Genomic DNA, 25129 nt, shown 5'->3' with positions numbered 1-25129 from the left:
CTGTCAAAGTTTAACATGGGTGCACAAATCTGAACGGTTTTAATGGGATGAGGTGGCAATCCTATGCGTGAACAACGCTCTGCAGCATATGTGCAGATGTGAAAATAGACTTACACACGCACACGTTTTAACTTGTAGATTGATGTGAACAAGCCCTTACAGTCAAAGCAACATTAGTAACCTTCATTTTCATCCATTTATTACGTGATGTAATTCAACATGTTCATATTTAGGGTGCATCATGCAAATAAGACCACCCCTCACTGAACACATCTGTTCAGCGCCGAGCGCTGTAGTAAGTAGTGCGCATGCGTACGGAGGCTCACGGCGCTGCTTGCGTTCCAAGCCTCGGGTGTACAGAAGCCTCACTCTCCCGTTCTGTGCGCTGATTGGTCAGGCAGGATAGAGTGCAGCTTCCTCGTCGCATCCTCTGCAGCAGCATGGCCCTGATCCTCCTGTTGAGTGCTGTGCTTTACCAGCTGTGTTCCGGCCAGTCGGGGCCCCCAGATTCGCCTGGCAGGATAGGTAAAGGGGAGGACACAGGCGTGCCTTACTATCCCCATACACCGCACTGCTTGCTGTATTCATCTCCATTGCAGGGGACCTAACCTTACATATGGAGCTTGTCTTCTTCAACCCATCGTCAGTAGGCACCATGTCACTTGTTTTATTTCCCATGTTCCTAGAAATGAATGATGTGTTTACCTGTCCTGTATTTGGTACATAAAGAGTGGATTCATGTCCATGTTAGGGTGGAGGTGCCTGTGACTGCACTGTCCAGTATGATGCTCCAGATCCTGGCTTGGAGACTTTCCTGCACATGAAGAATCTTCTAGATGGGTTGGCGATATACGTTTGTATTTAAAGAAAAACAAACAGCCTACCCCCACTGCATGACTCGCTGCATTTTGGTGCATATTTGGCAAACCGCACCTCCCCATTGAAAACGCAGAACAAACGCATCATGCTGGGTTCACACTTGTGTGTTAGAGACACTGCATGTGATTTGCACAGGAATCGCACCGCATTCCTGTGTAAATCACATGCGATGTCTGTGTGGTGCGATTTGGGCCATACAATCGCATCCGCACCAAAATGGTGCAGTACCCTTTTTTTTTTCCTGCACCTGAATCGCACCGCATGGGTGTTCACATCGGTGAAATACGAATCTGGCAACCGCATTGTGTTTTGCAAACTGTTTTAGGTAGGGTTGCCACCTCATCCCTTTAAACCTGAACACATATGAATTACAGAAGTTCTGAGGCTGATTAAATGCAGATAAGGTAACATGTGATTTACCGCCTTAATCAGCCACAGAACCTGTGTAATTATGTGTTTGGGTTTAAAGGGATGAGGTTGCAACTCTAGTTTTAGGGTGTCATTAATCTAACATTGACACCCGCAGCGGGTCGCAGGGATGCTGTGCAATTTGCTATGCAGTGCGATGCAAATCGTGTGCATTTCCCCGCTTCGCATCAGTGTGACCCAGGGCTCAAAAATGCATCCCTGTTGTGTTTTTGATGCATTTTATGAGTCACATGACCTATGAAAAGCATCACGGCAAAATTGTGGGCGTTTTCGGCAGCCATTATCGCTACTTTTCTTTTCTTTTTTCTTTTTTTTTTTTTTAAATTTATTTCTTTGGCACAATGCTGAAAACCCTATATTCAGCTGCAGTGCGGGGAATGCCTCGGCCACTTATCATCGGCCCAATATAGGAGGCAGGCTCCTATATTGATCGGACACGGGCTGTCCGATCAGGTCCGCCTGTCAGTTATTCAGACTGATCGGACCTGATCGGACTCTCCAGTCTCCCCTGTGAAGCAGGAAATGTCCGCTGACACCCGCTGCTATCCGATTCTGCCCGCAAAATCCAGACGGATTGGTCCCATTTTCCATCCGTCTGTTGGATCGGATAGAATCAAATGGAAACAGACTGGCAGTCCATTTTCGCCCAATTTCCTCATAGAGGAGAGTGGGCTGTGTTTTTTATAGGCCATGAGACTCAAGAAATGCATCAAAAATGCAACAGGTGCATTTTTGAGCCCTGGTTCACACTGACAGTATGAACTCCTGAATGCAGGAGTTTTTGGTGCACTTTCTGAAAGTGCACCACACCTGCAGGATATACTAGAAGTCTATGGCAAAGGGCAGCTAACCCAGGAAACCCGCAGATGCACTTCGCTCCACCCGCAGTGCAGGTAAACCACAGCACAGTGTGAAAGCAGCTTTATAGGGGCTCAGAACAGTAAGGGTTAATTTACATTTGAATTTTGGGTGGTAAAACCACATAGTTAAAACCTGTTTTTATAACCCCAACCGCACCCCCTTTAGCTGCAGAGGTCAGCAGTGTACACGTCGTAGCCGCAGCAGGAGTTTTATGCCTTTGTTATGGTTGGTGGGTGTAGCACCTGCCTAGAATGACCCATTCAAGTGAATGAGGCCGCTCTGCAAATGTTTTGCAACCTTGTGCAGTACAGCAAACAACTTAAAGCAGTCAGCGTTGTGTTACTTTCTCACCGCCTACTATAACCCCACAGAAGCATGCAGTTGCGAGGCGCTTGCAGGCCCCTTTTACTTGAATGGGTCATGATTGACAGGCAGTAGCACCCACCAAAAGCAACAGGGGGTTTAATTCACGCTGCGGCATGTGTACACCTTTAGCTGCTGCCTCAGCAGTAAGGATGAGCTCTGGTGTGTTCGCACACTCCACGTGCAGAGCCCGCCAGGAAGTCGGCGCTGCGCTAAATACAGGCAGTGAAACATTACCCCATCTCTGCAGCCGCGCATCGGGACAATGTCTCGCTTACTGACGGCTCTGCACGTGGGCTGTGTGAAGATGCCTGAGCTCATCTTTACTCAGCAGCTTAAAGGAGATAGGGATTAGGGGTGATAAAACCACTATGCAACCGCAGGTTTGCCACCCCTCAACGTCACATGTGAACGAGCCCTAAGGGTGCAACTGTCTATTTCAACTAAGGACTCATTTAGAAGTGCAGCAGGCACTGCTGATCCTCTGAAAAGCGATCCAAGCGTGTTTGATAGGCGGTAAGTTGTGGTGTTTCCTGATCACCACCTGATTTAAACCCATGATTGCCGTGCAATGCACACAAGTGTGACACAGTAGTACGGCAATTAGAGGTTTAAATCAGGTGTGAAGAGGTGACACTGTGCCCGGTGATCTTTGACTTCTCCCATGTTGTTCAGGTAGATCTCCACCTCTTTAAGGTTGCCTACCCCTGCTGTAGGGGCTCTGGCGGTTTTCTAAGGAATCCAGTGGTATCCTCTATATAGTGTATCTGGCTTTGGTTTAGAACGTTTGTTGTCACCTCAGGGTTACATTGAGTACACTTCTGAGTCTTCAACAGTTGCAGCTCTTTTATGAGTTGCTTTATAAGTTTGGAATCTCTTTTTAAGCCCTCCTTCACACTGTAGGCAGGTTTGAAATCGTGCAACTTGAAAAGTTCAGCTTAACGCGATTTCAAACTCACATTTCATTGTGATTTCTTGGGCGATTTGACAGACATCTGTGCGGGTTCATGGTTCACAGGTGTCTATTGTATTCGCTCCTGAAATTTCCAAAAGTAGGACAGGAACTTCTTTTGGAAATCGGTGCGGTGCCGCAAAGTCGGCGTCGCACCGATTAGGACGGTGCCGTTGCTGGCAATAGGCTGCGATTTGGTATGTGATTTGACATGTCAAATCACATGTCAAATTGCACAGATGTAAACAGGGGCTTAAGGCCACTGTGAAGCTCCTTGGATATATAAAACAGGTGGCTATCATTGGTGCTGAATGTAGCCTGCTGTGCTCAATTGTTTTTTATTTTTTTGTGGCTGGCTTAAACAAATTACAAGGGAGTACAGCATGATAGAACAGGAGACCTGTTTTTCTTATTTTCTTTTTTTTTTTTTTTTTCCTCTGCTGCAGCAGATACTTACAGGGCCAGCCTGTGACTGGGCAGTAAAAGGAGAAGCAGCAGACGGATAAGCTCATCTCTGTCACTCCTACAAGCATGCTCCTTGTCAGCACATCAACCGATTTTGTGGCTACTTCTATTGCTTCTCTCTCTCCCAATCTGAGCTCTGCTATACAGGGATTTCAAAAAATGATACCAGTTCAATTACTGTAATTATAAAATGCATACGATAAAAATGATTACAGAGCTGTGGTAATTTGTGTCTTTTAAATTTTAAATCTGCTTGGAGCTGTACACTGATCAGTCATAACTTTATCACTACTGAGAGGTTAAGTGAAAAACATTTATATTCTTGTTCCGATGGCATCTGAAAGTTGGTGGGATATATTAGGCAGCAAGTAAGCACCGATGTTCCTGAAATTGATGTGTTGAAAGCATTAAAAATAGACATTGCAGTTTGATGTATATGGGGCTGTGTAACAGCAGACCAGTCAGGTTGTTCATGCTGACCCGTGTCCACAGCAAAAACTACCTACAATGAGCATCAGAGATGGACCACAGAGCAGTGGAAGAATGTGGTCTGGACTGATGAATCACATTTTCTGTTACATAATGTGGATGGCTGGGTCTGCGTGCGTTGCTTACTTGTGGAAGAGATGGCATCAGCATGCAGTATGAGAAGAAGGCAAGCCTACAGGAACAGTGTGATACTTTGGGCAAAGTTCTACTGGCAAACCTTGGGTCCTCCCATTCAGGGGATGTTACTTATAAGTTCCACCTACTTAAATATTGTTGCTGACCAAGTATGCCCCTTCATGGAAACAGTATTCCCTGATGGCAGTGCCCTAGATATGCAGGATAATGCACCCTACCACATTGCAAAAATGGTTTGAGGAACACAATAATGAGTTCAAGGTGTAGACTTGGCTTCCTAATTCTCCAGATCTCAATCCAATCAATCTGTGGAGTGTGTTGGAAAACTAAGTCCGATATATGGAGGCCCCATGGATCAGATTTAAAGAATGTGCTACTGATGACTAATGCCCCGTACACACGGTCGGATTTTCCGATGGAAAATGTCCGATCGGAGCGTGTTGTCGGAAATTCCAAACGTGTGTGGGCTCCATCGGACATTTTCCCTCGGATTTTCCGACACACAAAATTGGAGAGCAGGAGATAAAATTTTCCGACAACAAAATCCAATCGCGTCAATTCCGACCGTGTGTCCCGTTCCGACGCACAAAGTGCCACGCATGCTCAGAAGAAATTCCAAGACGGAACAGCTCGTTCTGGTAAACTTAGCGTTCGCAATGGATACAGCACTTTCGTCACGCTGCAATGTTAAAAATGGTTTAATACAGCGCAATCTCTTCTTCTTTATAATGTGACAAGAATTAAGTAGTTTTGCTGCTCATATTCACACACACTTCTCACAAACTTATTTCGTTACTATTTATCGTGATTCCCTCAATATATTTTGATTTCTCACATCTGACAACATATTTTTTATATATTTTTTGGCTTTAATGTAGATTCTTTTTTTGTGTTTGTATTTTTTTGGGGGGGATTTTGATTTGTACTCCCGAAAATGTTTGTGTGTGTTTTTTGTGACAAGTTCCCACAACACCATTGATATGTTGTTCTATTTAATCTGTAGGAGATTGTTTGGTGTTGTTGTCCCTTGTTAATTTCACATTTTATGTTAGAAATGTACCTGAATCGTCACCAACAAACTGTCTTTTTTGGCTGAAAACACACACAGGAGAGTATAATTTCCCATAAAAAATTTTATTAAGGGCTCACAACTAAACAAAGAGGGAGGCAACGCTGGAGAAACTGCAGAAGTGGGTGAAGCCTTGGACCCCCAGGGCAGACATCAACTATTTTTACGCAAAATTGGTGGCCTGAGGAGTCCTTATTTAAGGGAGTGCAGTCTGGTCCAGAAGTCCCAGAGATCATGAACAACAGCAGATGACATCTGTGTCCCCAGGCTGTGGTCATACAAGAGACTGCAGCTTTTGTCAGACCAGACTGAACCCAGGGCCATCACTCTCTGGTCTTCCTTCCACGCTTCCTTACACGCGGTGGCTGTGGTGGTGGAGTTGTGGCAGCAGGAAGAGGAGGAGGAGGAGGAGGATGGTCCAACTCAACCACGTCGGTCTTGGGTGTTGGTTCACCACTCACCCCCTTACGTAGGACTTTGTACATAAGGTCCTCACAGAGCTTGCGTTGACCCTCCTGCATGCCCTGCAATTTGGTGGCAGCCATGCAGGCAAAGGCCTCTTCAGGAGTTGGTAAGGCTCGTAGGGACACCGAAGCCTCTTGGATCAGCCTGAACGCTGAATCCTGCACGGGACTGAGTGGCCTTCCTGGCTCGTTTATATGGCAGGCGAAGGGGAGGGACCTGAGACTCAGTCAGGCTGTGACTGGTCCCTGGCTTCTCCTGGCTGGCACTTAGCCCCGCCTCCTCCTGACTGCAACTAATCCCCACCTCCTCCTGACTGCCACATTCCACAGCCTCCTGGCTGAGGTCTTCCTGTGTATGAAAAAGGGACATAGTTTTAGTTTTTTATTCATCAATCACACACAATTTTCACCTCCTGACTGTTGCAAATTGAATGTTAACAAATATAACAGACCATCCTTCTGAGCACAGCAGTTTTCATTCTTGTCCCAATTTTGGGTGCCCACTACTGTCTATTGATATGTAAAACACTTTCAAGCAGCAATTAGTGATCAATAATAACATCTAGTAAACATCATTTCTTTATTGACCAGAAAAATGTTGAACAATGCTATACCTGACTCCAGCTGGGCTCCTCCACTTCTTCCTGGCTGGAAGGCCCAGGTTGGACATCAGAAGCCTCAGCTGGGGTGGAAGGAAGTGTGGAAGGAAGAGTAGAGAGGGATTCCCTGACTTCAGTGTGGTCTGACAGAAATCGCAGTCTCTCATAGTACCACAGCCTGGGGACATAAATGTCATCTGCTGCAGCTCCGGATCTCTGGGAATCCGTGACCTTTTTGCGTTCCCTAAGATAAGTGCTCCTCAGACCACCAATTTTGGCTTTTAAATAAGGGATGGTTGCTGTGGGGACCACCGGCTTCACCAACTCCAGCAGTTTCTCCAGCATTGCCTGCCTCTTCTGTTTGTGATTATAGTGGGGGTGTCTCACCTGCCACAGACAGGGCAGCTCCCTGTATTTGTCAATGAACAGGGGCAGGAAATTGTGGTCGTTGAACCCATCCATTTTCTCTGCAAGACACAACACAAGACAAACCCTAATGTCAGGCCAAACTCCCCTAATCTTGTTACAATATAGGCTTCCATTTCGAAGCAGTATAGGCGCAAGTTTAGATCTTACCTTCGTTATCATGATCGGCGTCTCCGATGCTCCTTCCTCCGCTCACAGATCGTATGTAATACGCACGTGTGTTACGCTTTATACACACTGCGCATGCGTATAACTCCGCCCGCCCCTGACGTTCTTTCTAGTCTATTCCCCGCCCCTTTTCGTTCGGCGCAGTGGGGGAAGAGCACATGGCGGATAGACAGCAGGTGCGTGCTAATTGTAGCAACGAGGAGGAGGAAAGGCCGGATCCGGACACGTCCCGATCCAGAAGAAGATTTAAGGACTTAAATATGTCCTTTGGGGAGATGTTGGAGATGGTGGACATCCTGAAGAGGGCCGACTATGATGGAAAGTATGGGCCTTACCCCAACCCCAATGTCCGAAAGGCCAAGATCTTGGCGAAAGTGGTCAGGAGTCTGCACCGGAATTTCGGAGTACAACGATCGAAAGATCAGCTCAGGAAGCGGTGGTCGGACCTCAAATTACGAGAACATGAGCAGTACAGAAAGATCCGGAGAGTGCTGCAAAAAAGTAAGTAGTTGTGCTGTGTTCCTATTCTTTATGTTTATTACGTTCGTGCTGCTCCATGTGCTTTTAGGAACTGTTGTACAGTTTAAAATGGCAACTTTCATGTTCATGGGCATATTATTCGTTCGGATCAAACATTTTTCGTTCCAACTATAAAATACCATTGTTTAGCCCATATGCATTTGGCCACCATTTTGACGCCCTATACTTGTCTTCAAAGAATTGGGTTGTGTAGATGGCTTTGTGACTAGAATGAAATGCAAACTAGATTCTGTGTAAGGAGAGGACACTCAGCAGCTGTTTACACATCTGGACACTGGAGCACTAGTGTGGGACAAAAGAACACCATTTTTATTAGGGGGCCACACAGGTGCTCCAGTGTATACTATAGGGGGGGGGGGGGGCTACATCTGTGAAGCTTGTACAAAACAGGTAAAGTATTGCATGTTGACAAAGGACACTAAAAAAGCTACACCTTGGAACTCTGCTAAAATTGACAATTGTACCCCACTTCCAAGCAATGTTTCATCTTTATAGTCCTGCCATCAAATATCTGTGTGCTAATTATACCATTTTGTTTTACATAGGGGATAAAAGACTCGGAGGACACCCCTCATCTGAGGAGACCAGAGCCCACCCCCCTCTGGAAGAAGGGGAAATCCCCCCAACACAAGCTGAGCAGGAGGAAGAAGACATGGTGGAACTAGTCACCACAACAGGTGAGTGTCTGCGACCACAGGCTCAGATAAGAGATGGATGGCGGCATTTTTTTGAAACCTAATTTATTTTGGGGTTCCTCTCTTTTTAGGTGATCGTGAGGGTGTGGATTCAGATCCTTTCACATCCGAAAGTGCCCAGATCCTGATCGGGGAGATCATGGGGTGTAATTTACAATTGGAAATCATCAAGCAAAACATCAATGATGTTATTCCAAAAAATAAAAACATCATTGATGTTTTGGGGCGAGTTTAAAGCCCCTCCAAATCACTTTCTTCTTTTGTGTGCTACAATGTGCTAAATGTTTTTGTGATTTTTCCCAAAGCCAAATTTGGAGGATGCACACAGTGTGTCAACATGTGCTATCTGCCATCACGGGACATCAATGGACGCGTTTTGGGGGTGCAACCCCTTCCTCAATTATAAAGTAACTGAGAGGAAGGGCTTGCTCCCCCAAAACACGTCCCTTCATCCCCCGTGATGGCAGCTAACACATGTTGACATTGGTAAATTGGTGTGCATCTTCCAAATTTGGCTTTTCCTGGGGTGACTTCACCCCATCTGAACGCAATATCAAACACAGTTCCTAAATACTCATGTCTGATATTGCCTTCAAATGCGACCAAATGTGACGTTTGTAAGTTCAAAATTTGTGTCTTTTCTTGTTGGTTTTACACATGCCTGTTTTATCTAAAATGGACATTTTGAGTTTTGATAATGCCACCACAAAAATTGGTATACAACAAACATGTTGGTTTGTTTGAAAAACCTTTGGTAAATGCACATGTGATTGTGCAGGTATTAAAAAGATTGTTAATCAAGAATGTGTGGATTATTGTCTCAACGCTACAACACTTTTGGGGTGATGTAATTGTTTTCTGAGAAAAGGGGTTATTTCCTAAGGGCAAATCCACTTTGCACTACAAGTGCAGGTTCAGTGCAGTTGCAAGTGCACTTGTAGTGAAATGTGTTTTTGCATTTAGTAAATAACAGCCAACAGTGCTTTGTATAAGGTTACACTATCACGCCATTTTTTGCACTCAAAACATTTCTGTCAGGGTCAGCTAAAACAAACACAAGCAGTAAATGTCCACAAAGAATTTCTTTTTTTTTTTTTTTTTATTATAAAAAGGCTTCACAGATTTGCTGGCATATTGATAGCCCCCCTACCCGCAAAGAACTCCAGGTAGCGTAACCGGACATCACGGCACTCAGGGAGGGCAAGCCAGGACTGCCACTTTCAAGCGCCGTCAGTGTGGTTTGATGTATCATTCCGGCCTCAGGCCAAACTGAGCCAGCATAGTTGGCCGAATGTTTCCTTAAAAAGTTATGGAGAACACAGCACGCAAGTATAATATGGTTCAGTTTATACTCCGCCATATGGATGGGTGTCATAAATAGGCGGAACCGGCTGGCCAGGATTCCAAATGTGTTCTCCAACACTCTTCGGGCTCTGGCCAGCCGGTAATTAAAAACCCTCTGTTCCGGGGTGAAGATCCTCATTGGGAATGGCCGCATCAGGTGGTCCCCCAGCGCAAACGCTTCATCAGCAACGAACACAAATGGGAGTCCTTCAACATTGTCCTCTGGAGCTGGCAAGTCCAAGCTGCCATTCTGGAGACGCCTGTAGAACTCCGTCTGGGCGATGACTCCACCATCGGACATCCGGCCATTCTTCCCCACGTCCACATACAGGAAGTTGTAATTAGCCGACACCACCGCCAACATCACTATACTATTGAACCCCTTGTAATTATAATAGTACGACCCCGAGTTGGGTGGTGGGACGATGTGGACGTGTTTCCCATCAATTGCCCCTCCGCAGTTAGGAAAGTCCCACCGCTGGGCAAAGTGGGAGGCCACAGTCTGCCATTCCTGTGGTGTGGAAGGAAACTGTTGAGGAAAAAAACAATAAACATTACTATTTATTCACAGAAACATGGCAAGCAGATTAGACACAAACATTATGGGGCAACCTCCAGATAACATTTAGTAAGGGGAATTTAACAAGGCCAAAGTATAAGGTACACCTATCATATTCCCCCTCTCATGGGCCATTTCTAACATTATAGGGGAGGGGTAACTCTTGGACAGGTAACCCTCTTCACTTCATTGAGAGATGAATGCCTAAATAATGGATACTACTTGGAACAGCCCCTCCTTAGTTACACTATTGGCAGACCACTGGACAGGTAAGAAGTGTCATAATTCAAAGATATAAATACACATTTGAGGATATTTGGACATTCTGCTATTACCTATCAAGATAATAATAGAATACAAAAACTTGAAACAGTACCATTTGAAAGTATACAGGCAGACCCTTGCACTACATGCTTTGGGCAATTCATCTATAAATCTGACCAGTAAAGAGGTGGGTATAGTGTGTATGGGTTTGGCAAAGTCAGCAGATAGATGATTGAGGATACATAGAGAATTGGGATCAGCTGAGTTAGCAGTTGGGGGAGGGAGGGTTACTAAAAATTATTTGGGGACACCAACAAAAAAAGCCTCTGGCACTCTGCCAGAATTTAAATAAAAAATAACATTTCCAAACATTTTAGGGGGTGTTTGGGGTAAAGCACTACTATGGAGCTGATAAAATACATTAAGTGACTACATGAGGTGAATATAGGGCCAGGAGACACCATGCTGGGGAGGTTAGTGAAGGGCAAATATGTATGAAGGACCTAAAATAATAATTACATAAAAATCCAGCATGCATGAGAACAAAGGGGACATTCACAGCATATTCCAATCATGGTAATTAGGGAATGAGGAAAGAAATACAAGATATTAGCAAACATTCAATACAATAAAATGTGATATTATTACCTTCATATACTCCTTCTGCAGGACCTGAATGATGGCAGAACAGGTCTCTGGGATAATGATCCCCAGAGCCTGGGGGGAGATGCCTGTCGAGAACTTCAAGTCCTGCAGGCTTCTCCCTGTCGCCAAGTACCGCAGGGTAGCGACCAACCTCTGCTCTGGAGTGATGGCTTGCCTCATGCAGGTATCCTGCCTGCTGATATAGGGGGTCAGCGAAGCCAACAAACGGTGAAATACGGGGTCCGTCATCCTGAGAAAGTTCCTGAAATCATCAGGATTATTCTCACGGATCTCACGGAGCAAAGGCATATGACAGAACTGGTCACGCTGAAGCAACCAATTCTTGGTCCATGAACTCCTCCCCACCCTGTTCATGGACTGGACTTGTGTCAAGGTCAGGACCCCAACACCAAGCCCCCGCACAGCACGAACTCTACGAGGAGTACGCATACGAAACATGGCTAGAAAACGGTCGGCTGCTCAGAACGAAGTAACAGAACGCACTGAAGAACAGCAAGGCCTGTGAAGAGCGACCTGAAAAACAGTAACGAACGAACAAGAATACAATGACTACTTAAAGTCAAGCGGAACTTGCTTGCACGCACTGAAGAGCAGATACAAACCCACAAGCACAAACTGAACGGCAGAAAACGATCTGAAAGCCACGAGTCTGAAAAAGCGCGAGTCGTCTCTCACCAAACTTTTACTAACACGAGATTAGCAAAAGGAGCCCAAAGGGTGCGCGCTTAGTTCTGAACCGGCCTTTTCTAGTCTCGTCGTACGTGGTGTACGTGACCGCGTGGTTGGCGATCGGAAATTCCGACAACTTTGTGCGACCATGTGTAGACAAAAAGTTTGAGCCAACATCTGTCGGAAAAAATCCTAGGATTTTGTTGTCGGAATGTCCGAACAAAGTCCGACCGTGTGTACGCCCTATTAGTGCCCGATATCAGAGCATCCCTTTATATGTCTAATGGCATCCATGCCTCGACCGGTCAGGGCTCTTTTGGTGGCAAAAGGGGGGCCTACTTAATATTAGGTGGGTGGTTATAAAGTTATAGCTGTTTGATGTAACTTCTAAAAAAATTATAATGGGGATCCTGCCTATGTAACACAAAACCAAAGAAATTCCTGGCTCAGCTTATCGACCAGCCTGTTAACCAATCAAATTGTCCTGATTAACGGTGTGCGTTAAAAACGGGGGTTTAGTTTGCACACATTTGCAAATACATGCATAAGCTACAGAACCCCGTCAAGGCACCCCAGTCCTAACGATATAACCTGTTCAATGTTATTTCTGTTTTCCAGCTGTTGTGGGTGCTGGCATTGGAGGCACTGCTGTCACACATTTCCTTCACCAGCAGTTCGGGCCACAGGTGCAGATTGACGTCTACGAGGCAGAACGGGTTGGAGGCCGCCTGGCCACCTTGACAGTGAACAGTCAGCAGTATGAGTCAGGCAGCCCTTCCGTTCACTCCTTAAACTTGCATATGCAAGACTTTGTCAAGCTCCTTGGTGAGTCTTCTTTACATGTCCAGTGCTCCAGTCTTGGACTCTATGTTTGTATTTCTGTTGTTTTAAAGGATAAGTTCACCTTTAGTAACATGTTACATTTTACACCCAGTTTTAGAGTGTAATATGTTACCAAAGATCACCTGTCTTTGCCCCTCTGACCCCCCTCTGTGACAGTGGGCAGGTGGTCTTCTCCCTGCACCTGCTGTCACAATTTAAAAACAGCGCGGCTGTGTGGGCAAAACCCCAGAGTGATCTGTGAATGAATGAACTACAACTACTGTCTTTCATCACAGCAGGCAGCTTGTAGTTCTAAACTGCGATCAGGCATGCAATGCTTTGCAGGCTTCTGCAAAAATATGTGCATTTATTGATTTATTTTTAAAAGGTGAACCTAGTCTTTAATCCAACTGGCTGCTTTATTTGTGCAATGTACAAAGTTTATAGCAAAACCATGTATTTGCAGATTAGACCTCCAGTATAAATTATTATTTTGTTTTTTCATTGCACTTTGTGGTGAACTGCATATGGCATTGGTACCCACTCACATTTCAGCACTGTTGGGCTTTGTCCAGTTCCCCTACAGAGTACTGCAGCTGAATTGTTATTGTTAGTATTAGTAGAAATTATATAGCCAACAATTTATGTAGTACATTACACACTGTACATTCTAGGGATGCACCGAAATTTCGGCCACCGAAACATATCGGCCGAAAATGGCCTTTTCGGCAATTTGCTGAAAAAGAATTCACAACGAAAATGGGGCGGGGCCTGCTGGGCGGGGCCCCGCCCCTGGTGCCGCACATCACGGGGGTGTCGTTCTGGAGCGCCCGTCCTTACTCTCTCCTCCTCCCCTCCCTCCTCGCCCATGCTGTGGGCGGCCCTTGGGGTCTCAGTGTAACGTCCCCCTCTCCCCGAGCGATGGCTGCATATGGATCCTCAGCCAATGATCTTGGCCTCTGATTTTCAACTGCCGTGATGCTGCACATGTGATCAGTTATGACATCAGCCATTTGATGATTTGACAGTTTGGTTGAGAGCACAACCAATGTGACAGTTACATTCCCGACATGTACCAGGAATGTACAATGGATATAAAAAGTCTACGTACCCCTGTTAAAATGTCAGGTTTCTGTGATGTAAAAAAAAAAATGAGACAAAGATAAAGAATTTTTAATTTTTCCACTTTTAATGTGACCTATAAACTGTACAACTCAATTGAAAAACAAAATGAAATTTGGGGGAAATAAAAATAAAAAACTAAAATAATGTGGTTGCATTAGTGTGCACACTCTCTTATAACTGGGGATGTAGCTGTGTTCAGAATTAAGCAATCATATTCAAACTCATGGTCAATAGAAGTCAGTACACACCTGCCATAATTTAAAATACCTCTGATTAACCCCAAATAAAGTTCAGCTGTTCTAGTAGGTCTTTCCTGACATTTTCTTAGTCGCATCCTATAGCAAAAACCATGGTCCTCAGAGAGCTTCCAAAGCATCAGAGGGATTTCATTGTTAAAAGGTATAAGTCAGGAGAAGGGTACAAAAGAATTTCCAAGGAATTAGATATACCATGGAACACAGTGAAGACAATCATCATCAAGTGGAGAAAATATGGCACAACAGTGACATTACCAAGAACTGGACGTCCCTCCAAAATTGATGAAAAGACAAACTGGTCAGGGAGACTGTCAAGAGGCCTACAGCAACATTAAAGGAGCTGCAGGAATATCTGGCAAGTACTTGAGGTACATGTGAAACAATCTCCGGTATTCTTCATATGTCTGGACTATGGGGTAGAGTGGCAAGACGGAAGCCTTTTCTTATGAAGAAAAACATCCAAGCCTGGCTAAATTTTGCAAAAATAAATCTGAAGTCTCCCAAATGCATGTGGGAAAAATGTGTTATGGTCTGATGAAACCAAAGTTGACCTTTTTGGCCATAATTCCAAAAGATATGTTTGGCACAAAAACACTACACATCACCAAAAGAACACCATACCCACCGTGAAGCATGGTGGTGGCAGCATCATGCTTTGGGGCTGTTTTTCTTCAGCTGGAGCAGGGGCCTTACTCAAGGTAGAGGGGATTATGAACAGTTCCAAATACCAGTCAATATTGGCACAAAACCTTAAGGCTTCTGCTAGAAAGCTGAACTTCATCTTTTAGCATGACAACGACCCAAAGCATACATCCAAATTAACAAAGGAATGGCTTCACCAGAAGATTAAAGTTTTGGAATGGCCCAGCCAGAGCCCAGACCTAAATCCCATTGAAAATCTGTGGGGTGATCTGAAGAGGGCTATGCACAGGAGATGCCCTCGCAATCTGACTCATTTGGAGTGTTTTTGCAAAGTAGAGTGGGCAAATATTGCCAAGTCAAGAAGTGCCATGCTGATAGACTCATACCCAAAAAAACTGAGTGCTGTAATAAAATCAAAAGGTGCTTCAACAAAGTATTAGTTTAAGGGTGTGCACACTTATGCAACCATATTATTTTAGTTTTACTTCCCCCCCACCTAAAAGTTTTCGGTTTGTTGTTCAACTGAGTTGTACAGTTCATAGGTCACATTAAAGGTGGAAAAAGTTCTGAAACTATTTATCTTTGTCTCATTTTTTTTACATCACAGAAACCTGACATTTTATCAGGGGTGTGTAGACTTTTTATATCCACTGTAACTGTTTTTTTGAAAGTGCTAAATCATTGAGTTTAGTTCTGCTTTAAATATTTTGTAATGCAGAAATGAAGTAATGAAGAGCTATTTTTTTCTTTTCCAAACGTTTTAGGCATATTTTTTTATTGGTAACACAATAGCTTTAATGATATAGTTACAAATGGTATTATATACCTCTATCTTTTTTTGTGAGGCATCCTCCTAAACTTTAAAGCATTTGTTAACCCAAAAAAAAACCCAGATCCTGTTCCTTTAAAGTATGTTCTACAGCACATACCCTAAAAAACCTGGATGATCCTGCCTGACTATACCCTCCCCTCTGCAAACAGACCACGATAATCATGGCTGCTGAGCCCTGACATTGTGGCTCTTTGCCTGGTTGCTTCAGCCGCAGCCCTGCTCCCTGCAGCTCTCCTGTGTCTGTGTCCTCTGTCCTCCTCCCCTCTTCCCTCTCTGCTTGTACCAGCGCCTGCCCCCGCCCTGCTCATGCTCCTCTCTATCTGCTATGAAATTGTCTTATCCCCTTTGTACCTTTTAATAACATGTGTCCCTGTGCCTGTTTAATGTAAAAAATCTGCCAATCTGTACCTTGTATGAGCGTGGCTCTAGGCGCTTAACTGATTGTTGTCGGCTCTCTGTCTCTTCTCTCCCTCTCCTCCCCGGCTGACATCAGCGGAATGCCTCACCAATGCAGCTGTGAGCCAGAGAGAGGAGGAGGAGAGGAACACAGAACAGAACACAGGCAGAGGGACACATGTTGTTAAGGTACAGAGGGATTAAGAAAATTTCATAGAAGTGTGTTAACCACTTTTAAAGCAGAATTAAACTCAACTTTAAGGCCTGGTTCACACTTTTTTTTTTTTTTTTTTTTTTTTTCTTTAATATATTTTTATTGATGTCCAATACAGAAAAATGCTCATCACATGCTTGAGCTAACAATACAAACATAAAATGTTTTAAGTTCCATAACACACTGGATCACAATATAGTGGTAACTGTTCAAAGCATAGATAATCGGGGTACATAAAGTACAGCATTTGAGAAAGGACCTAGTCCTGACACATTTTTTATTTATTGAAACACATATCCATAAAAAGAAAAAGAAGTGAGAATTGTGTGAGAGGAAAAGAGAAAAGAAAGAAAAAGAAAAAACACAGAGACAAAGTAAGAGGTGATAGAGAGCAGGATTGGGAGGAGGGGTGGGTGGGTAAAGTAGGGTGTCTGCCTCAGCCAGAGTTCTGCAAATCAAAATATAAGCACGTTATGTGTTCAAAGCCATAATTTCCGCGTAAGCCACAGTATACTTGAAGGCGAACCAACGGGACCATATTTTTTTCCCTAAATCTGATTTGTTTCTGAGGGAGAAGGTTAAATCTTCCATATAATATGTGTGATCTACCTCACCTATCCATTGGCATAGGTAAGGTATCTTGGGAGTTTTCCAGAACCTAGGTATGAGGGCCTTAGCAGCATTTAATAAATGTGGTGTGATAGATTTTTTGTATGTTCCCACTGGTTCGTCTGTACAATGCAATAATACTTGCCGGGAATCATTAGAAATCTCTGATCCCTGGATTTCTTTTATCCAGTGGAGAATAGTAAGCCAAAAGGGTCTGATAAATGGGCAGAACCACCAAATATGGGCATGCGTCGCTCTCTCACGACAGCCCCTCCAACAGAGAGGCGAATTCTGAGGGAGGAGTTTATAGAGTACAGCGGGTGTGTAGTGCCACCTGGTCAAGAGTTTATAGTTAACTTCAGCTGCTTTTGAGGACATAGAAGACGAATGAGAAAGTTGAAGAATGGATGACCTTTGGGTTTCCGTCAGGTTCTTATGGAGGTCTTTCTCCCAATTGCGGAGAAAGCTAGGGTATCCTGCAGTGGCTAGTGATCTTAGTGATTTATAAAAATAAGAGAGAGGTTTCTCCACTGGATGGACATCAACAAATGCCTCTTCTATCGCTGTTAAATTGGTTGTATTGCGCAATGGCTTCGGGAGGGTTTTGATAAAGTCTGACAGTTGTAGATATCTCCATTGATCCATGAGCGATGGGTTCGGCGCGGCTGAGAGCTTGGAAAGAGGTACAATGTCAGAGTCCTTAATAACTTGGTGTAGTAAAAAAGAGTTCCCAAAGTTCCAGGAGTGGAGTTTGGGGTCAATGTTCCCGGGAGGAAAATACATGACCAGTTATTGGCATAAGAGGAGAGTTGTATTGCCAGACATGTTTTTGCAGAGTAGGTCCCAAGTCCTTAGGGTGTAGTGTGTTAGAGGAGACACATCCTTAGATAAGAGCCTGAATTTCTTCGGAAACCAAATTAAGGGATAAAGGTCAGAGCCCCCCAGTGCCACCTCCAGTGACACCCAAAGCTTCGAGTCTTTGTGATATTTCCAGTCTGAGATTCTGGATAGAATGACTGCCAAAAAATATTGTTTAATGTCCGATAGAGCTAGACCTCCCTCCGCTTTTGACCTAGTAAGAAGTGATCTGGCCAGCCTGGGGCGTCGTCTGTTCCAGACATATCTACATATCATAGTTGTTATACATGTAAAATACCCCGCTGGTATTTGAAAAGGTATCATTTGAAACAAAAATAGCAACCTGGGCAGTATGTTCATTTTTACCACGCTTATCCTCCCCATCCATGAATGTGCCATTTGTGACCATCTTTGAAGATCGGATTTGACTGAGTTTAGTAAGGGCATGAAATTGGCTTGGAATAGAGAAGATAAGGAGGGAGTGAGGAATATACCTAGGTATTTCATGGCTTTCTTTTGCCAACTGAAAGGAAAAGATTCCTGCAGGTGGCCAGCGGTTTCCTTGGGAACTGAAATATTCAAGATTTCAGATTTTGACATATTAATTTTAAAATTTGAGATTTGGTTAAATGTCGAGAAGGCTTGCATTAAATTAGGTAGAGTAATTCTTGGCTGCTGAATGTAAAACAAAATGTCGTCCGCATATGCGGCATATTTATGTTCAAAAGAGCCCACAGTGATGCCATGTATGTTCGGGTTATGTCTTATTGTCGATAAGAAGGGTTCTAGCGAGAGGGCGAATAAAATTGGCGAAAGAGGACACCCCTGGCGGGTACCGTTATACAATACGAATGAGTCACTTAGAGTACCATTTATTCTGAGTTGGGCTGTGGGATGGTTATAAAGGGCTACTATTTGGCTAAGGAAAGAAGGGCCTATCCCCAAGTGGGCCAGGGTCGCCATTAGGAACTCCCAGTCCACCCGGTCAAACGCCTTTTCAGTGTCTGTTGACAATAACAGGGTGGGCTGGGAGGTCCCGCGTACATGCTCAATCAGGGAAAGGGTACGTAGAGAATTGTCGCATGCCTCTCTTCCGGGAATGAAGCCCGTTTGTTCGTTTGAGACCCATTTTGGAACTAAGGGGAGAAGTCTATTGGCTATTAGCTTTGCATATAATTTAGCGTCTAAATTCAAGAGGGAGATGGCACGATAACTACCGCAAATACTAGGATCCTTCCCTGCTTTGGGGATGATGGTAATATGTGCGTGTAATGTTTCTGACCTAATGGGATCCCCAGATGGGATTGAGTTGGCATAATTAGCTAGCCGCGGGAGCAAAATATCAGCGAAAGAGCGGTAATACAAGACCGTAAGCCCATCCGGTCCCAGTGCCTTACCCATGGCCATGGCCTTAAGTGCCCTATGTAGCTCTTCCGTGGTGAATGCACCATCTAGGGTAGCTAACATGTCATCTGCTAATCTTGGCAGTTTGGCCTGAGCAAGGTAATCTTGTATGGCCTGCGTGCGGGTTACCTGGTCGGGTATATTATGATGAACGTGGTACAAGTGCTGATAAAACGATCGAAACTCTGCCGCTATTGCAGGGGTATGATGTACTAACTCGTCTGTTTTAGACTTAACTTTAGCAATAAAGGTTGCAGCTTTTTTTTTGTTGCAGAGAGCGAGCCAGCAATCTGCCGGGTTTATTGCCCCATTCGTATGTACGTTGAGCTATGATACGGAATTGTTGTTTTTGTTCGATGTGAAAGAGGTTCTTCAAATCTTCTCTTTTTTTGGTCAAAGCCTCGAACACAGACTTTGCGAGGCCTGCTTTATGCTGTCGCTCAAGGGCACCTATATCCCGGATAAGTTCTGATTGCTGTGTCGCTCTCTTTTTTTTTTTTTTTTCTAGCCCCCAATTCAATAAATTTCCCACGGATGACGCCTTATGGGCCTCCCAAACTACGCCCGGGGAAATCTCCGGGCTAGCATTGTCCCGGAAGTACTGTGTCAGCTCAGTGCTAATCGCGGTGGTGTCAATGTCTTCCGTGAGTAAATGATCATTCAGTTTCCAGTTTACATTTTTAATTGGGATGGACGGGATTTGTATCTTAAGAATAATTGGTGCGTGGTCCGATAGTGTTGAAGTTTCTATCTTTGAGTCCGTGATAAGGGGAAGATGATGGTGATCAATAAAAAAATAATCAATGCGCGAATAAGAGTGGTGTAAGTGTGAGAAATGGGTATAATCTCTTGTCTTAGGATTTAGGATTCTCCAGACGTCTATTAGCTAAGCATCATGTAGACGCTTACGTATGAGTGTTAAGCGCTTGTGTGAGATACAAGATGTGCCTAGGGACGTGTCTATAGGGGGTTCTAAGGGGGCGTTAAAGTCCCCTGACAGTAGCACACAGCCCTGAGCGAAATCCGTCAATTTAGTAAGGGTGGCGGCCAAGAAACTAGCTTGGTCACAATTGGGAGCGTATAACGTAGCAATGGTACATGACATACTGCCCAGCTTGCCTCTAATAAACAGAAAACGCCCCGAAGGGTCACTTACCATAGAATCAAATGTGAACGGGGTACCCCTGCGGAAGCCAACGGCCACACCTTTTGCCTTATGTATATCAGAGAGACTGTAGTACCATATGGGGTACATTGGTGAGAAAAGTTTTACTGAGGTTGTATGTGTCAAGTGGGTCTCCTGCAGGCAGACAATGTCGGCCCGCAGGCGACCCAGCTCTCTAAATAAGTTGTGTCGTTTACCTGGAGCATATAGTCCTCGCACGTTAAGCGAGAGTAAGTTGAGCTAAGCCATTGACACCGTCAGGGGGAACATGCTCCATGTAGTCACCGAACCCATCTGATCCGAGGCAGACAACCAAGAAGGAGGTTAGGGAAAAAATGGGGTGGAGCTGGGAAAGACAGAGAGAAGAGGCGGAAGTAAAAAGAGAAAGGAAAAAAAAGACAAAAAAAAAGTAGTAAATTATCGAACCATAACCGCACAATCAACATCCAATCTATCTGCAGGTGATTACCAGCACGCAGATCACTGATAGGGGTAAATCGCGAGCCCCGAACTCTCGGACCCCCAACCCCCTTGGGGGTGGGCTCACGAGCGCACGGGACCCCCCGACACCCATGGGGGGACGGGTCCGCTGCCCGGAACGACAAACAGAGAGCACCCAATATGGCGCTCGTGTCCGCCTCGGAGCTCCGGCGCCAGCATAAACAAAACATAATATACAAAACCCAAGGAGAATTTTCTACATGCATCAAAATCAAAATTATATGTTAGTAAACCCACTAGGATAACTCTCTCGGTAGCCCTTAGCTATATTTCTCTAGGAATGGAGTCTAAAAGACTCCGTAACGTCAAAAAATGAGAAAAAATGAGAAAAAATTTAACAGATCAATAAAACTAGGAACAAATGAAAAAAGATCCGTTATAACATAACTAATAACATAATACTTGCGGCTACCACGGAGGATGCGATGTTTCAGGCCAGGGCCATATTACATCAGAGCACAAGTCACCCCACTTGGGGAGGGGATGATCCGGAAGAGCCCGATCTACGTTTGTGATCCACTTTCTGCCACCGTTTTTCTGAAGAGGCAGTGGGGGGAGGAATGAAATCCTGCCATCCTGGGAGCTCTGGTGGGGGTATGTTAAGATCCGAGCAGAACTTTTCCAGGTCCTCTGGGAAGCGAAGTGTCACAGTCTTGCCCTCCTTGTGCACAATGAGTGATGCAGGGAACCCCCAGCGATAGTTAATCGATGCTGTGCGGAGATTTTCAGTCAGGAGACGCAGAGCCCTGCGCCGTTCCAACGTTTCCCTAGCCAAGTCTGGGAAGAACAAGAGAGAGGCCCCATCAAAGTCCAGTGGTGATTTTTCACGGGCCTTCTTCATTATTATCTCCTTTTCCTCAAAGTAATGCAGCCTGCATATAACGTCACGCAGGACCTCTGATGACATATTGCGGGGGCGCAGGGCCCTGTGAGCCCGATCTATCTTCAAAGGATAATCCGCCGCCTGTCCAAGCAGGCCGTTAAATATGCCCCGCAGGGAGGGGAGGAGATCATCATCACCTGTGGCCTCCGGCAAACCTCTTATCCTTATGTTGTTCCGCCTGTTGCAGTTCTCTTGGTCCTCGATCTTGTAGAGGGCCATTCTGTGTGCGATAGAGAGGGTGCGGGTAGTGTTCTGCAAGGCTCTAATGGCAGCCGCGTGACGATCCAGCCGCAGCTCGGACTCCTCCACCCGCTCTAACACGTGCGCGAGATCCGACCGCACCGCAGAGAGTTCTTTTTTAATTGAGCGCTCCAGCCCCGAGAACAAGGAGGCCAGCTCCGTTTTAGTGGGGAGATCACTCACGAGCGCTACAACCTCAGGATACTTGGAGGCGCCTTGTTCTCCCTCTGAGCAAGCCGAGGTAGATGGGGAGTGTCTCCTGGTCTCCGGCCTATGGCGGGAGGAGGGGCCCGAGCCGCGAGGAGAGCGGCCTAATTCATCCATGTCGAGAGTGTCCTCCGGTTCCATGGCCAAGTAGCGTTTTATAGATCCCGAGGGAGTAACTTTTTTAGGCAGGGACTTGCCTGATCTCTTCCGCTCTGTGCCAAGAGCTGCAGTGTTCTGCCTTTTTTATATATCTATTTGATTGTAAGCTCTTATGACCAGGGCCCTGTTAAAGTGGAAGGCCACCCTGAAAAAATTTCACCAAAAATCCTAAAAAAATTAAAATAAAATAATTTTAAGCTTACCTGAACCCTTGTTGCTAGGCAGTCTTCCTAATCTGCCTGTTCCTATTCCGCGGTGTGTTCTGATCCTAGCTGAGCAGCCCCGTTGCCTTCTGGGAACTGTGTGTGTTCCCAGAAAACCACGGGGCCATTCACAGATCGTTGCGCCGCTCGTGCGTGCGCAGTAGGAAACTGGCAGTGAAGCCGTAAGGCTCCACTGCCTGTTTCCCTTACCTAGGATGGCGGTGCCGGGACCCGAGAGCCGAGGGACGGATCGGCCTCTGGCGGCCGACATCGTGGGCACCCAGGACAGGTAAGTGTACTTATTTAAAGTCAGCAACTACAGTGTTTGTAGCTGCTGACTTTAAAAAAAATTTTTTAGATGGCCGGAATCCTGCTTTAACCCTCTTGTATTTTATTGCAATGTAACTGTACTGTCTCCCTTTAGATTATAAAGTGCTTTGCAAACTGTTAGCACCATACAAATCCTGTATAATAATAATAATAATTATTACAGCGTCCTCGGGACAGGATGCTCTGTTCATGTGATTCTCCTCTGCAACACCATGTGACTTTTGATGTCTCAAGGAATAGGAAACTAGATTTGTTAGTGACATGTTTTAAGGGCAGCATTAGCGGAATGGATCACCAGAAAGCAAAGACATTATGGGTCATAATAATGCTACCTTGAGTGTTTAGAAAGCAAGCGGTCCCTGCTACTGCACTGAGCGGTGCTCACATAATGTGTGGAGCCCTGTTAGTACTCTACGCCCAGGCCAGATTACATCTTTGCCCCAGAGGACAGGTTCATGGCAGCCTGTGTTCAAAGGCAGCTGGCCATCATTCAACCCAGAAGACTGATGACATCTAATTTCGGAAAATAGTTCGTGGACAGTTCTTGATTGAAGGTAAGGCCCCTTTCACACTTATACGACTTGTCCCACGATTTTGTACTGCAAAATCCTATGACAAGTCATTCTCCATGATTTTCAATGACTACCATTCATATTGGCACGACTTTAAGTCGTGCCGACTTGAAAGTAGTCCCTGCACTACTTTGGTCCAACTTCTATGCGAGTTGTACTCCATAGACCTCAATGTTAAACCCTCAAGTAGCATGCAAATCGTGCCTGAATAATATAGACACGATTTCAGTACGACTTTGTAAGCACAAGCCTGGCTCACTGATCGGGAAAGGAAAACTTTTTTTCCTTTCGCGATGAGCGACAGGCAGTGCTGACAGCTGTCTGGTATGAATCCTGGGGGGGAACGCCGCTCCAAGTTTTAAATGAAAAAAACGGCGTGGGTTCCCCCCCAGGGGCATACCAGGCCCTTAGGTCTGGTATGGATCAAAGGGGAACCCCCTACGCCGAAAAATCGATACCAGACCCTTATCCGAGCACGCAGCCCGGCCGGTCAGGAATGGGGGTGGGGACGAGCGAGCGCCCCCCCCCCCCCTCCTGGACCGTACCAGGCCGCATGCCCTCAACATGGGGAGTGGGTGCTTTGGGGCATGGGGGGCACCCTGCGGGCCCCCCCACCCCAAAGCACCTTGTCCCCATGTTGATGAGGACAAGGGCCTCTTCCCGACAACCCTGGCCGTTGGTTGTCGGGTTCTGCGGGCGGGGGGCTTATCGGAATCCCGGAGCCCCCTTTAATAAGGGGGCCCCCAGATCCCGGCCCCCCCACCCTATGTGAATGAGTATGGGGTACATGGTACCCCTACCCATTCACCTAGGGGAAAAAAGTTTCAATAAAAAACACAGTACACAGGTTTTTAAAGTAGCTCCGGGGTCCTCTTCCGACTTCAGGGTCCTCTTCCGACTTTGGGGTCCTCTTCCGACTTCGGGAGTCTCTCCTCCCGGTGTCCTGATCTTCTGACGGCTCCTATCTTCTGCAGCTCAACTGCTAGCGGTGGCCCGGACTTCTGCCTTCTTCTTTTCTTCCAGAGATGTTGACACGACGCTCTCTCCAGCTGGAATGGTCTCTGAACGCTCCGCAATGGACTTATATAGGCGGTGACCCCGCCCCCTTATGAGGTCACTGTCCTGGGGCATGCTGGGACTGTGCCGTCATAAGGGGGTGTGGTCATCACCTGGTGACCACGCCTCCTAAAACGTCACAGTCCCAGCGGGGTCACCGCCTATATAAGTCCGTTTGCGGAGCGTTCAGAGACCATTGCAGCTGGAGAGAGTGTCGTGTCAACATCTCTGGAAGAGAAGAGGGAAGAAGACGATCCAGAAGTCCGGGCCACCGCTGGCAAAAGAGTGGCAGAAGATAGCGGTGGAGCCGGCAGAAGATGCGGACACCGGGAGAAGACGCCGGAGAGACCCCCGAAGTCGGAAGAGGACCCCTGAAGTCGGAAGAAGACCCCGGAGCTGCCTAATAAATTACTTTAAAACCTGTGTACTGTGTTTTTTATTGACACTTTTTTCCCTAGGTGAATGGGTAGGGGTACCATGTACCCTATACTCGTTCACATAGGGTGAGGGGCCGGGATCTGGGGGCCCCCTTATTAAAGGGGGCTCCCGTATTCCGATAAGCTCCCCGCCCGCAGACCCCGACAACCAACGACCAGGGTTGTCGGGAAGAGGCCCTTG

The 25129-nt window shown here is 45.8% G+C and overlaps 1 protein-coding gene across 1 annotated transcript in view; it reads left to right on the top strand.

The window, feature by feature from the left end:
* The first annotated feature begins 355 nt into the window (after positions 1-355).
* PCYOX1L (prenylcysteine oxidase 1 like) overlaps positions 356-25129 on the top strand; it is a 76383-nt gene continuing 51609 nt past the window's right edge. The window contains exons 1-2 of the mRNA XM_073620579.1: positions 356-525; positions 12655-12861. Coding sequence (XP_073476680.1) covers positions 441-525; positions 12655-12861 — 292 coding nt within the window. The 5' untranslated portion in view covers positions 356-440. The remainder of the gene's footprint in view (positions 526-12654; positions 12862-25129) is intronic.

This window comes from Aquarana catesbeiana, linkage group LG03 (assembly GCF_042186555.1).
Source record: "Aquarana catesbeiana isolate 2022-GZ linkage group LG03, ASM4218655v1, whole genome shotgun sequence".
In the NCBI taxonomy this organism is placed as follows: Eukaryota; Metazoa; Chordata; class Amphibia; order Anura; family Ranidae; genus Aquarana; species Aquarana catesbeiana.
This window is presented reverse-complemented; position numbering and strand designations above follow the sequence as displayed.